At 55.9% G+C, this 13,615-nt stretch overlaps 1 protein-coding gene across 1 annotated transcript; it reads right to left on the reverse strand.

The window, feature by feature from the left end:
* Positions 1-2,470: 2,470 nt before the first annotated feature.
* GDF6 (growth differentiation factor 6) lies at positions 2,471-11,860 on the reverse strand. The gene is made up of 2 exons (XM_052703302.1): positions 11,518-11,860; positions 2,471-4,954 (listed from the first exon to the last, which is right to left on the reverse strand). Exons 1-2 carry the CDS (start codon positions 11,843-11,845, stop codon positions 4,086-4,088), a joined length of 1,197 nt encoding a protein of 398 aa, XP_052559262.1. The 5' UTR covers positions 11,846-11,860; the 3' UTR covers positions 2,471-4,085.
* Between the last annotated feature and the right edge of the window lie 1,755 nt (positions 11,861-13,615).

A 13,615-nucleotide genomic window follows, 5' to 3' on the forward strand; every position in this document is an offset into this window, starting at 1 on the left:
TGGAGCAGACCGCAGTGGTCAATATGCTTACCTTAGGGTCTTATATTATGGTCCAGGCACAGTATCTGGATGAAAGCAGCCCCAGTGGAAACCTTTGGAGAATCCTTCCCAATTCCCAGCTGTACAGTGCACTAAATCATAATGTATATTCATTGGGATTGGCACTTTTCAGGGCTGCAGCCACCAAGAAATAAGCGGTGATGAGCATAGAGGTAGTAAGATGCTGACTCTTATCCCTCACAATCACCAACAGCTGGGACATCCACAGTTTACAACCAGCCTGACACAGCAAAGCAACAAGAACAAATATTTGGAAATCTGATGGCTTAATATAGCTGGATGCAGACAGAACCTTACTGCAGAGGAGTTTGCTGCACGTGGCTGCTGTGCCAGAGAGCAAAGAGCACACCACTGCCGTCTGCCTCCCAGGGACTGGTAGGCACAAACCTTGGTCCTTCTCTGAGGCTTCAGGTGTGCTTCTGAAGCACTGTGAATAGAAGTTAAAGGAAGATGTTTCATCCAATGTCATCAGCTCTGTCTTTCTGCTAACATTTGGAAAACCAAATGATGCTAACGTTACATATTTCAGCAAACAGACTGGGTTATCATCTGCATGGAAGTAGTAAAGAGGAAGCCGGACTTGCTGTTCATGGAAGATCCAGCATTTTTCCAAAAAAACATTTGTAAACCTACAGCCCCACCCCCATAAATCAATGTAAGCTTGGAGTCTGAAAAGGAGAAGCAGACATAGAAAGGGCTGAAGCCCACAGCCCACTCTTTTTTCCTTCTAACATCCGTTATTTAACAGTTTGATGCATTTCTGTATCTCAGAGAAGTATTGGTCATTCACATGTGTCGGAGCAGTGCAGGCAGAGGTGGATGGGCTGCCCAATGCCTGCTCGTGTCTGTTCCCATCACCCAGCAGACCCTGCTCCCTCTTCTGGACAGCAATGTAATGAAAGGAATCATTTCCCCTCCACATGCGTGATTTTGAGCACAGGGAATTGAGAAATGGAAATGGGAATTCATATTGCTTTGGCAGGACACTGAGATCTGAGCTACACATCCACTGAATTGCCATATTTGGAGTTCTCTGTAACAAAAGACTTCGGTATTTGTGGTCAAAGCTGAAAAAATAATGAGTGGTTTTATTTTGTTCAGCTCTTGGGGGAGGGCGGGAGAGGGGCAGAGAGGAACAATCCCCCTTCAGCCTTGCTGTATCCTTTTGCTGCTTAGTTTTGTACAAAAGAATATTGCAGAAGTGAAAAAGGACATGGAAAGAGATCCCATCCATAGCAAGAGCTCAAATGGGCTCGGATAGCATTGTATTGGTTACAGCATCCAAAAGACATGCCCAGCAAGGCCAGTGTCTCCTCTCCTTCTCTAAGTTCAAATGGTTTTGCTCCAAAGGAGATGTTGTGACTCTTTGGTGATTTTTGGGTGTTCTCCTGAAGGTTAGCAAGCACAGGGATTTGGGAAAAGGGCTTCCCCACCATTTAGGTATCGCCTAAAAAAAAAAAAAAAAAAAAAAAAAAAAAAAGCAATTAATGATGTTGGAGAAAGGTTCAAAGTACTCTACAGTGCACATCCAGCACAGCAAAATCCTCACTGCTTCTTCCTAAGGGCTTCCTCATCCTGCTGGTCCTTGGTCACCAGGGCCACATCTGGGGCTGAGCAGGGAGCAAAGCCTGGTGACAGCACAGCCTGCCACGTGCGGGCTACAATAGCAGCAGTATCAGGGAAAGGAAAGGAAATTGCATTCAAAGCCACAGGGTATTGTTGTAGCCAAAGGATCGGATCGGTGAAATGAAGGGATCCTCCGTTCATCCCCCACACGCTGCTATGAGTGAGTTTTGTACAATCTCCAAGTTTTACATTGCATCCCTTTCCAGAGAGCACATTGAAGCCTGTCTCGTTGTGGATCTTCTGGGTTGTTTTTCATTGCTTTCCTCTGCAATGAGAGCAGGAACGTGGCACATCATGATGGCTGCTCAAGAGTGCAGCAGGTAGAACTTGGAACCTGGCTTCAACGCTGCAGCGCTTCTTACAGCCGCTCCTTCCAAATCTACTATCAGTCGTAAACTTGAAACACCAATACAAGCCAAACAGAAACACTCCTCTGGAAGTTGTAAAACAACCAGGAACGGGGCTGGGCTCTTCTGCAGGACTCTGAGCTGCTGCAATGCGATCAGCATAACCCAGTTCCGCAGCCTTTGTTCAACACCCGTCCGGGTGGGAGCACTTTGCCAAGGGTGTGAGAGCAGATTGCGACCTGGTAACAATCCCACGTCAGATGAACCATTTCCTGGCACTTGAGATGAGGTTTTTCTGTGTGTTTGCTGTACCTTTTATGGAGTTTCTTTTTGCAATGGAGACTCAGCCCTGAGGCTGCCTGCACCCTTCCTCTGCCCAACGTGACGGGGGGGTTCCCTTCCCGAAACCACCTCCCAGAGAACAGCTCCTCATTAGCTGAGACACAACCAGGAAAGGTTTAATAAATACATTACCCATCGCAACAAAAATAAATATCATTTATAAAACATCCGTTATCTTTCGCTCATCAGCATAATACAGTGCATGTACACGTGCCCGGTACAGATGAGATTTACAAACGGCCGCCCGCATCACCCCACCCCAAGCATTCGCCCAGTGAAAGCACCACGAATCACCACGTTCAATGGAATCAAAGCGCGGCTCCTTTGCGTTTCTCAGCCATTTGCCACACAGCAAAGGTGAAAGTGAGAGTACAAAAAGTCCTCGCATCGGGAGAACGGCTTCAGGGCTCCGGGGCGGGGGGGGAGGGGAGAAGGTCGGTCTGACAGCGGCACTTCAGCTCAGCTCTGCAGCATTCAGCCCACGTTGGGAGCTTAGAGCTGCTGAACAGAAGAATGGAACATATAAAAGCAAGCTGATTTTTTGCCACAAAAAAAAAGTTTAATAATACAGTAATAGTTGGAGTACCGTCCGGTAAAGGTGTATGGTAAAAAAAAAAAAAAATAAAAGTTCTGAGTATGAATTCACCTCGGGTAATTTGAGCGTCGTAAATACTTGCATTATAGTGAGGTAGACAGTAAAAAAATTCCTTTCTCCGTTATTAGCACAGAATTTAAATTTTGCAATAATATTTTAAGGAGGCGATAATGTTAGGTAAGGAGGAAATATCTGATTAATGCTTAATTCTGTACAACTCAAATATAAACTTTTCCAAATATTAGACATTATAACATTTCGAGTGCATATAATGTTTTGTACAATAACAACAAGAAATGCACGCTGTTCATCTCTGCTTTGCACTTTCCAGTCCGATTAAATAAACAAATATTTACAACTTTTATATGAACAACGGTGCATCCCGAGCAAAATGTGCATTTTAAATTATTGCTCCCGGTCGAGTCTTTTTAAGTTGCATTTTTATCACTTTATATTATTATTCTCTTCTCTCTTTTTTTGTTAGGTTTTTGTTTGTTTGTTTGTTTGATTGATTCCCCTTCCTTCCACCCCCTTTCCCCCCATCCCGGTTCGCAGCTCTGCGGCCCCACAGCCGCCCACAGCGATGCCCGAAAGCACCGAGCCCGCGGTGGCAGCGCAGGGATCGGCGCGTTCCTTTGCCGGAGCCGCCACATCCGACGGCGTTTCGTCTCCTTCCCCGCTCACCCCGTCGCGCTGTCCGTCACGCCTCGTTCTCATCACAGCTTTTCGTCGCTGCCTTAAAATGTCACCTATCCGGTAATCACAATCTCGGGCAGTTCTTTCTTTTTTTTTTTCTTTTTTTTTTTTTCTTTTTCCTTTTTATGGAGTGGGCGGGCTGTTCCAGGCCCGTCACCCCGCAGGAATGCGAAAGAGAGCGGGCAGGCACGGAGCAGCCCTTCGCTCTGCCCCTCTCCCTCCCCGCCCGTTTCTGGCCGTATCTCCCCCCGTCGGAAGGGCGGCCGGAACGCTGAGAGCCCCAGGGCGGGGTTGCGGCTCGACGGACGCCCGCCGGCCCTTCCCCATCCGCCGCTCTCCGCCCCGGGACGCTCCCGGTCTCCCTCCGCCGCCGGAGCGGCTCCGCCAACGCGCAGCCCCCGCCGAGGGGCGGCCGCCCGCTACCTGCAGCCGCACGACTCCACCACCATGTCCTCGTACTGCTTGTACACCACGTTGTTGCCCGCGTCGATGTAGAGGATGCTGATGGGGGTCAGCTTTGTGGGCACGCAGCAACTGGGCGGCGTGGAGCCGGGGTCCATGGAGTTCATGAGGGTCTGGATGATGGCGTGGTTGGTGGGCTCCAGGTGGGAGCGCAGCGGGAAGTCGCACACGCCCTCGCAGTGGTAGGCCTCGTACTCCAGCGGGGCGATGATCCAGTCGTCCCAGCCCAGCTCCTTGAAGTTGACGTGCAGCGGCTTCCTGCTGCAGCGCAGCCGCGCCTTCTTGCCGTGCCTCTTGCCGTGCCGGCTGGCGAAGGCGGTGCGGCGCTGGCGCCGGGCGGGCGGGCGGCGGGCGGCGGGCGGGGGCGCGCCCAGCTCGGCCCGCAGCTCCCCGAGCAGGCTGCGCCGCCGCGCCCGCGTGAACACCACCAGCAGCGCCCGCTCCTGCGGGGCCCGCGGCCGCCGCCCGAAGCCCAGGCCCCGCAGGTCCAGCCAGCGGCGGGGCGGCGGCCCGCGGGCGGCCGAGGCGCGCAGCTCCAGGCACAGCCGCTTCCAAGGCCGGCCCGCCCGCAGGCCCTGCCGCACGTCGAACACCTCCCAGCCCGCCGCCGCCGCCGCCCGTGGGTCCATGCTGCGAGAGTGTAGCGGGCGCGGGGAGAGGCACGGGAAGAGCTGCAGCAGAGGGGCGGCTGCGGCGGGCGGCGGGCGGCCGGCGGGGGGGCGGCGGAAGAGCCGCAGCTCGGCTCCCACCAGCTCCTCCTTGTCCGAGAGCGTGGAGACGTCAAAGAAGTACTTCTGCCGCCTGAGTGGAGCGGGAGAGAGATCGTCTGCGGGAGAGAGGAGAGGAGACGTCAGCTATGTGGGAAGGGAAGAGCAAAGAAGGAAGAGGGAAAAGAAATGAAGGAGAGGAGAGGAGAGGAGAGGAGAGGAGAGGAGAGGAGAGGAGAGGAGAGGAGAGGAGAGGAGAGGAGAGGAGAGGAGAGGAGAGGAGAGGAGAGGAGAGGAGAGGAGAGGAGAGGAGAGGAGAGGAGAGGAGAGGAGAGGAGAGGAGAGGAGAGGAGAGGAGAGGAGAGGAGAGGAGAGGAGAGGAGAGGAGAGGAGAGGAGAGGAGAGGAGAGGAGAGGAGAGGAGAGGAGAGGAGAGGAGAGGAGAGGAGAGGAGAGGAGAGGAGTAACTGAAGGATACACATCATACAAGATGCTCCACACCAGAGGAAGGACGTGGCAACCCAGCTCCATGCACTTCCGTGGCCCCCCAGCACTGCAGTCAAAGCAATGGCTTTGTGTTTGTATGCATACACAAATATATATATACACATATATGTACATGTACACATTTATGTTCAGCTCCAAGAGAATGACCTAGACTTCTTTTTTGACACACGGGTGTACAAAACACAGCTCACAAAGCCAACCACATTTTCCCGAGTTGCTTTCCAATAAAATGTTTACAGCCCAGCAAACACAGAAATTCCCCAAGCCCTCACTCTCCCCAGAGGCCAGTAAAGCCCGTGTATATTTCAACAGTAAAAGTGTCACTGTAGCCTCTGTTGGGCAGCCCCTCTCCGATTGTCCGTGCTCGGTCTGCTCCTGAGACAGAGGAAGACCGAAGAAATACACAGCCCACGGTATTTATTGACAGCAGAGGTCAGCGCTCCTCCTCATCAGCGTATTTCACAGCCTCAGCTCCACCTGACAGCTCCGGGGGAGCCTCCTGCGGGGGGAAAGTGGGAGGAACAGCGGCACGACTGATGCACACCGAGACCTTCAGGCATGACACGGCGCTGTAGAACCTTACGCGGCGCAGAGCGCAGTGACTCAGCGCGGATTAACGCTGCGCATTCCTGCAGCCCCCAGCGGGGACACGGGCCGGGCGGGGCAAAGAGAGTTGCTGGGGCAGAAACCCGCCTGCCTCAAGGGAACCGCATTAGCCCCTAATGTGGGCACAGCCCCATTCCTACCGGGGATGGCTCCAAAGGGCTATGCTCCCCCCGCTCGGTACAGCCGAGGGGATGGGATGGAGGCGGGAGACTGTTCGTCGCCCCGTGTCCCACGTTGCAAAGGCTCAGTCTCAGTGTGCCGTGTCGAGGCGGGGACACGGCGACAGGAGAGGTGCAGAACTCGCCCCGATCCATCAGTTCCCGACTTCTTTCTCAGGAAGGGGCAGCGATCGCGGCAGTATCAAAGCGGCAGCCTCGAATCCCATCAGATAAACACGATTTATTCGGTCTCGTAAGCGAATAATTCCAGATGAATACATAATCCTGTCCCTCTCCTGGCCCGCTCCCAGCGGGACCAAGAGAGTGGGAAAAGAGCGGAGGGAGGGGACACAGCGGCATCACCACCGCCCTCGATGGGGGGAAGGAGGGGGGGCGGCCCCGCGGGGCGGTGAGCTGCTTTCCCACCGCACGGAGCGGTGCGGAAACCCCGCGGCCGCCTCTCCGCCTTTGTGCGAGCCCCGCGCGCTGCTCGGGACCTCTCCTCCGCGCTCCCTTCAGACCCAGGGGGCTGAGAGACGCGATTTGAAAAGAGTCGCCCGCCTAGGGCTGCCCGACCCCCGCACGGCGTTGCGATGCCGGCAGCTTTCTTTCCTTTTTGTCGTTACTCCGAGCTGAGCGGCTCCCGGTATCCCCCAGCCCGGAACACCCCCGGCCACGCAGCCCCTCCCCGCAGGCACCGCGGCTCCGAGGCGCGCCGGGGGTTAACGAGGGCTACGCGGAGTTTCCCTTTTCATGGCAGATCAGGTACCGGGCTCCCGGCCAACCCATCGGGGCTGCGATCTTAACTTTACATCACTGCAAATTATACCCAAACCGCATTCGAGAAGAATTTTCCCATTCCTAATTCTCTTTCAAGCCGTATTTAAACTCTCAAACCAAAAACACGTTGGCAGTTTAAGGACCCTCCGCAGACGATAAGGTGAAAACGGGCGCATCCGTCCCGTTGGGGCCGCGGGCATTCCTCGGGCGCTGCCGATGTGCTCCCCAGGAGGGACTTCCCCGGCTCTCAGCTTCCCCCTCCGAACGGGCGGCATCGCCGCCGCTTTCTCTTACGGCGCCCGGCGAGATTTCAATATTTCGTTCCCTTCGCTACCGAGTAACCGGGAGAGACCGCATCTTCCTCGGACTAACGCTGCCAAAGCCCCGAGAAACGAACGGAAGGCTACTTCCATTCTCCCTCCGCCAGCAACGTACCTCCGTCACCCAGCTTTCCCGGCACCTCTCCGGAACGGCCGCCTCAGTTGTGCCGCGGCCCGCCTGCCCCGCTGCCCTCCCGCCGGGCTCCGGGGATGCGCAGAGGCGGAGAGCGGCTGCACGGGGGCTGCTGAATGCCGTGGGGGGCCGTGAGAGCTGTGCCCTTCCCGTCCGCTCTTTTGCTACGAGAAATCGACGAGAAATCATTGTGCTCCCCCCTCTCTCAAATAATAATAATAATAATAACCAAGCGTATAGATATAGATATATAGATATTCGAAATTCGGAATCCCTGAGCTCAGAGCTAAGAGAAGGAGCAAGGGGACGATTTGAAGGAGTTTTTGAGCGGAGTACGGGAAAGTTCCTGGAAAACAAAACACACAGAGCTGCCCTCAACCAACGAGGGCTGGGACGGCCCCTTTCGCCCAGAAGCACGCAGGGGCTCCCGGCTTCACTTGCAGCGCTGGGATAGCAGGGAAACGACCACTTCGCCGTCAACGGCTCCTTGTTTTTTTGTTCTTGGTTTTTTTTTTTTTTTTTCTTTCTTTCTTTCTTTCTTTCTTTCTTTCTTTTTTTTTTTTTTTTTTTTTTTTTTTTTTTTTCCAGTAGGACTAAAGAGGGAGGAGGCAAATGAGAGCAGCGAGGCTCTCCGTGCCCGAGCCCGCAGCCGGGTTTGGGCTCCTCGAGCTCCGTGCAGCCGGTGGAACTGAGCAGTCCTGGAGCGGAAAGCTCTCTTTTCTCTCTCTAATGAAAAAACATTAACTAAAACTAAAAATAAACCCAAAGCCTCCTATCAGCCTCACCGGGGGAAATCCTGGATTTAAAATAATAAAGATAAAAAAATAAAAATAAAAAGGAGAGAGAAATTAAGAACCGAGCAAACGATCGGTCGTAGGCACGGATCGAAAGGGGCCACGAGCTCTGCCCCCCCTCCCCTCCTTCCCAGTCCCTTCGGGGCGAGGATCCCCGCGGAGGATTCACAGAAGGGAACAAACGGAGGGGAAAAAAGGGGGGGGGGAGGGTGGGGAGGGGGGAGGAGGTGGGGGGGAGGGAAAATATGAGAAAGAAATCTCTCCCGAAATCAGTGTTTTTCACAAAGTTTGCTCTCGCAGCGGCTTTGGAGACAAGTCTGCCGCCTCCCCAGCCCCGAGCAGTCCTTGCTCTCTTTGCTCCGATTCGGCAGAGCGGTAGCAACACAGCCGAGCCGAGCCGAGCTGACCGGGCCGAGCCGAGCCGAGCCGAGCCGTTCTCTCCTTCCCCGGGCGCTCGGCTCTGTTTGGAAGCGCTGCCGCAGCGCTCTCCGGCCGTCTGGTCTGCATTAGTGTTTTTATAAGGGGCTCAAACAAATCGAATACAAGGTCACCAAATAATTAACAGTTGTGAATTCCCTCCTTCCCCATTAAAATGCTTCCCCGCTTATATTTCATTTTCCTCTTGCCAACGACAACACCGCCTGGGCAAAGGCGCTGCGCAGATTGCGGTGCGCTGCAGCTCTCGGTCCACCCAGAAAGCCGCTGTTTTGCATAAACGCTCGGCACGGGGAACTGCGAGCGGGATTTGCTCACTCCTTTCTGCCGCCGATCGCAGCTCCTGCGCGGGGCTCTCCGCTTTCTCCCGCCCCCCGACAACAGCGGTAAAACACCGCGTATCGGACCACCCCCCTCCTCCCTCCCGTCCCCATCGGCTGCACACGAAAGCGTACAAAGGAACTGGGGGGAACGAGACGATTTCGACCTATTCCCGTTTTCCTTTTTCCCGGCTGCGGGAGCCTTTAGGACGCAGAAGGGCACGAAGGCACGAAGCCCCGCAGCCCGCCCTATGGCACCCGCTCCCCTCGGGGCACTCCCAGAACTGCGCTCCTTCACCCCGCGTTCTGTTCTCGGTTCGCCCCGCGTCTTACGGGGTTCACTGTTCGTAGCCGCCGCTTCCCTTTATTTCTGCCCTGCCCGGTGCAGCCCCGCAGCCCCTAATTGTAGAGCGGAGTGGCAGTGCTGGGGGTCCCGGGGCCAGCGAGAGCACCATCTGCGTTTTAATGAGTTACTTCATGTGCCAACAGCAATTTTCCTACATTCAGAGAGGTTCTGTCTGATCTTGCGACCGTAACAAAAGGGGGGTTGGAGGGGTGGGGGGGTGCGAGAGGGAACTGGAAGAGGGGGAATCGCAGAGCTTTCCCCCTCTTTCTGTGCTCTTTACGCTGAAAATCTACATATAGATATACATATGTAATGCAGCAGCGCGGCTTTCCTCCCTCCCGATGCAGCCTGAAGGCGATCCTGTGAGCTTCGGGAGGAAGGAAAGAAAGAAAAGGTGCGGAGGTCTCCCTCGGTGCCCCCCAGCAGCGTGACCGACGCTGCGGTGTCCCGCGGTGCCCCACTCCCGTGCAGCCCCAGCGGCTCCGTCCCAGCGCAGCGCTGCGCGGCCGCTCCGTCGGTGAAGCGCAGCCCGTCCGACTAATTGGGTCAATTTGGGCGGCTCTGCCGTCTGCAAATGAATGGAGAGAACCTTCCCCCCTCTTCCCCCGAGCAAAGGCCGTTCATCATCAGCAGCGCTCCAATTAAGCGGGCTGGGAGCACACGGGGAGGTGGGCAGGAACGCGGCTCCCACTTCAGAGGAACGGAAGCTCTCTTGAAGTTTTTGGTGATGTGCCATTGGCTGGTCCGCTTCATTATGGGAGACCAGACAATATTCGCTATGTTATGACATGAACACTCAATTAGATCACTGAGTTGAAATACTCCAATCAGTGGCTTGATGCTAAGCAACCCTCGGAAGGTCCAGCAGAAGGTCACAGCCCGTGACACATCAAATCAAAATCAATGGGGAAAAGTGAGGCTTTTCCTTCATCAGAGCAGGACTTCTGGTAGCGAATCGCCTCTACCGGAGCAGATTCTCCCATGCAGCGCAACGAGCTGCGGTTGTTACATTGTCTTTCTTCTGGCGAGGACGATCCCGAGAGTGGCTCCATCCCCACAAGCCCCCCGATTTATTTCGGGGAAAGCGGCTGAGGTCGTTTTTAGGGCTGAACTTCGAGAACCTCACGCCTGGAGAGCCTCCCCCCGCACGCACCTTTCCCACAACGACGCAAAAAAACGCCCCCGTCGGGGGAAGACGGAAAGCAAAACCTCTCGTCTCCCTCCGTCCATCGGAAGCACCGCGGCACTGCAGCCCCCTACGGCGCCCCGAGCACTGGGTGTGACGGTGGGAAGGGGGGAGGAGGAGAGAATGCGTGACCTTCCTTAGGAGCCACCGAGTTAGTTCGTCATCAACCAGGATAATGTAATAATAATAATTATAAAACCTTAATAAATAAGGAGAGGCATTTTGAGGGAAGATCCGCACGCCATCTCCACCCTCGAGCTATAAAGTAACGAGAGAAAAGTGAAGCGGGGAACACGGAGTAGCGGAGAGGTCCCGGGAATCCCTGCGGCAACACTGCTGCCTGCGGGAAGCGGGGATACCGGCCCGGCCCCGCCGCCCGCCCCGTCCAACCTGCGTCCAACCTCCTGGCCCCGGAATGGATGGACGCGGCCCCCGGGAGGTGCAAAGGGTGCGGGTGCGGCCCCGAGCCACTCTCTGTCGGGGCACGTCGGGGCGAGGCAGTACTGAGGCCAGGGGCTCTGGAGCGGCTGTGTGCCTGCCTCCTGTACCCGTCGGGCCGGACCTTTCCAGGTGACCCCGACGGCGCAGCCCCACGCGCAGCGAGTGCGAGTTTTCTATTTGCCTTCCAGCCGAAGCGATAAGAGAGATCCTTTCTCTCAGGCGGAAATAAAGCAGAAGAGCTATGTTTCCGAGGCTGCATTTCCACCCGAGCTGCTCCCGCAGAGCGGGGGTTGCATTTCCCCTCCCGGTGAGGGCTCGAGACGGCCACGCGTGGTTCCCGAACCACCACCTACGGCCGCTGCAGAGCGGCTTTGCTATGAAACAACACAACGCGATGCGCCGTTTACCGACAGATCCGCCTTTCTGCGCCCCGAAGGGAGATAAGAAAGAAAAAGAATTGGGAAAGAAAAAAAAAAAGAAAGAAAGAAAGAAAGAAAGAAAGAAAAGAAAAGAAAAAAAGAAAAGAAAAGAAAGAAAGAAAGAAAAGAAAAACGGAAACGTTGTGAGCGGAGCGGCGCCAGCTCCACGGATCGGCAGCGCTGCGGACGGGGCTCCAGCCCCGGGGTGCGACGGGGCGGGCGGGGGCACAGCACCTACCTTGTCCCCTGTCTACGAAACTCGTGATGGTGTTGGCCGACTTGGAGGACTGGAAGAAGCTGGCGTTGATACCCAGTTTCTCGGCGACGGAGTAGGTCCTGAAGAGGGACAGCATGTACTCGTGGGGCTCCGCCCGCGGGGGCGTCCGGCCCCCGGGCTGTGCCCCCTGCCGCGGCCGGCTCTCCCGGGGGTATCGCGGAGCCCTGCGGCCCCGCCCGCCCTTGGCCAGCTCTGCGGCGGCGGGGAGGGAGGCCGGGCGGCAGCAAGGTAAATCCCAGAGGAGGCCGGCGAGCAAGGCGGCGGAGAGCAGGGCCCGGCGCGCATTCATAGCGATCGCGGCGGGGCGGCGGCGGCCCGACGTGAGGCTCCGGCGGCGGCCCGACGTGCGGCGGGGACTGCGCGGCGGAGCGGCGCGGAACGGGGACTGCACCCGGGCGGGCCCGGCCCGGAGTAGCCCGCCCCGCCCCGCCGCCGCCCGGACCGCCCCGCCGCGGACCGCCCCGCGGGGCGGGCTGGGTGCCCGAGACGGCCGGGGGCGGCGGGGGCTCGGCAGGGCCGAGGAGCGCGGTTGTGCCCTTCGCTCCGCATGGATGGGAGCAGCGAGTCGGGGGCTGGGGTTTCGGGTGTGGGTGTGCTCAGACAGCGGTCGTGGGCTTGGTCCTGTTGCCGTGGCTATGTTCTCAGAAGCAGAACTTGTCACAAGTGGGGGTCTCTATAGGAGATGTGCCCTGCGAGTAGGCAGCTCCAAGGCAGGGCCTGAGCTCTGGGAGAAAAGGGAAAGTGCATGAGTGAAGAGCTGCAGGCTGGTGTCTTTGCCTTAGAATTGCCCCCAAAGGGAACCTCCCGAGAAGAGCACGGTGCTGGCCTATGGTCTGGGAAAAGCACTGACAGATTGGCGGCACTTGGGGAGATCAACAGAGCAAGCAGAGTCCTGTGCCATCAGGACTCACCCATCCCTTTGCATTGAGCTTTTCAGAGAGATGCATCCTGCAGAGAAAGACTTAACTTCCAAATGGTTGCATCCAGCTGCAGAGCTCAGAGCTATAGACGAAGTGGACAAATTGGCATTATTCCACCCTCCAGCTCACTCCTTACTGCTTCTCGACCTTCTCATCATCCTCTCCAAACCACTGCACTCTTGCTCCAGGAGTCCTGTCCCTCCTCCTCTGCTCCATTGTTGCCCTCTGTCCCACACTGACCTTTCTGCTCTCCCCAGTTTCTTCTGCTGTCTTCCATTCCTCACTTCTTCCCACCTCTGTTATCTGTCCCAGTTCTGCCAATGGTGGATTTTCTTCTCCTTTCAGTGGGAGATGCTGCAGCTCCAGGGACACATGCAGGGACATGCAGCAAATGCTATGTCTATAGCAAATAAAGGGAATGTGTCATTATAAATAAAAGGAACTTGACATCCCTGGCAATGCTCCTTAATCAGCAGTAGTTCTTCATGGGCCATGCCATCATACCTCAGACTTTCTTTTTCTCACTGCTTCTCATGTTCCACTCAGGGAGGGCAGCCCTCCTGCCCTTGCCATGACTCTGGCACTGCTCCCAGAGCAGGATGTGCACACAGGGTGAGGTGAGGCACAAGGGGCAGGCACCTGTCCTTTTAGGTCCTGGTTTGCCATGGGGCTACCAATGGACAGATCCTGGGAAGGGTGCCAATGGAGATGGGAACAGCAAGGGGACCTCCAAAGCCAATGAGAGGCTCAGTTTTCAAGTTCTTGAGGCAGCTCCAACAAGGATCAAACTGATGCCAGGGGCAGGGGCTCACTCAGGCTTGAGAGGGCCAGTCCTTGTCTTGGCTGCTTTATGGTAGGATAGAAGTACTGAGAGATGCTGGGAGATGAATTATGAAGAAATTGGGCTACAAAAGAGTATCAGTGACAGTGCAAAAATGAGGCAACATTTCTATAGAATCAATTCCTGCACTGCTTCATCCTGGTTTTTTACCTCCTTTTATTTATTGTGCTTTTGCTCCTTGTGCCTTTTCCCTGTCTCCCCATCCTCCCTCTGACCATTCCCCTTCTTTTCATCTGCGGTTCCTTGCTCTGGGACCCCCACACCTCCCCTCCCATCAGCTCCACTTCTCTGCTGCCTC

Source organism: Tympanuchus pallidicinctus, unplaced genomic scaffold, assembly GCF_026119805.1.
Source record: "Tympanuchus pallidicinctus isolate F22 unplaced genomic scaffold, pur_lepc_1.0 scaffold5, whole genome shotgun sequence".
Taxonomy (NCBI): domain Eukaryota; kingdom Metazoa; phylum Chordata; class Aves; order Galliformes; family Phasianidae; genus Tympanuchus; species Tympanuchus pallidicinctus.

Coding starts and splice junctions, on each gene's coding strand:
- GDF6 (XM_052703302.1), bottom strand. CDS start 11,845: ATGAATGCGCGCCGGGCCCTGCTCTCCGCCGCCTTGCTCGCCGGCCTC. Junction 4,955..11,517: donor TTTCGTAGACAGGGGACAAG/GTAGGTGCTGTG, acceptor TCTCTCCCGCAG/ACGATCTCTCTCCCGCTCCA.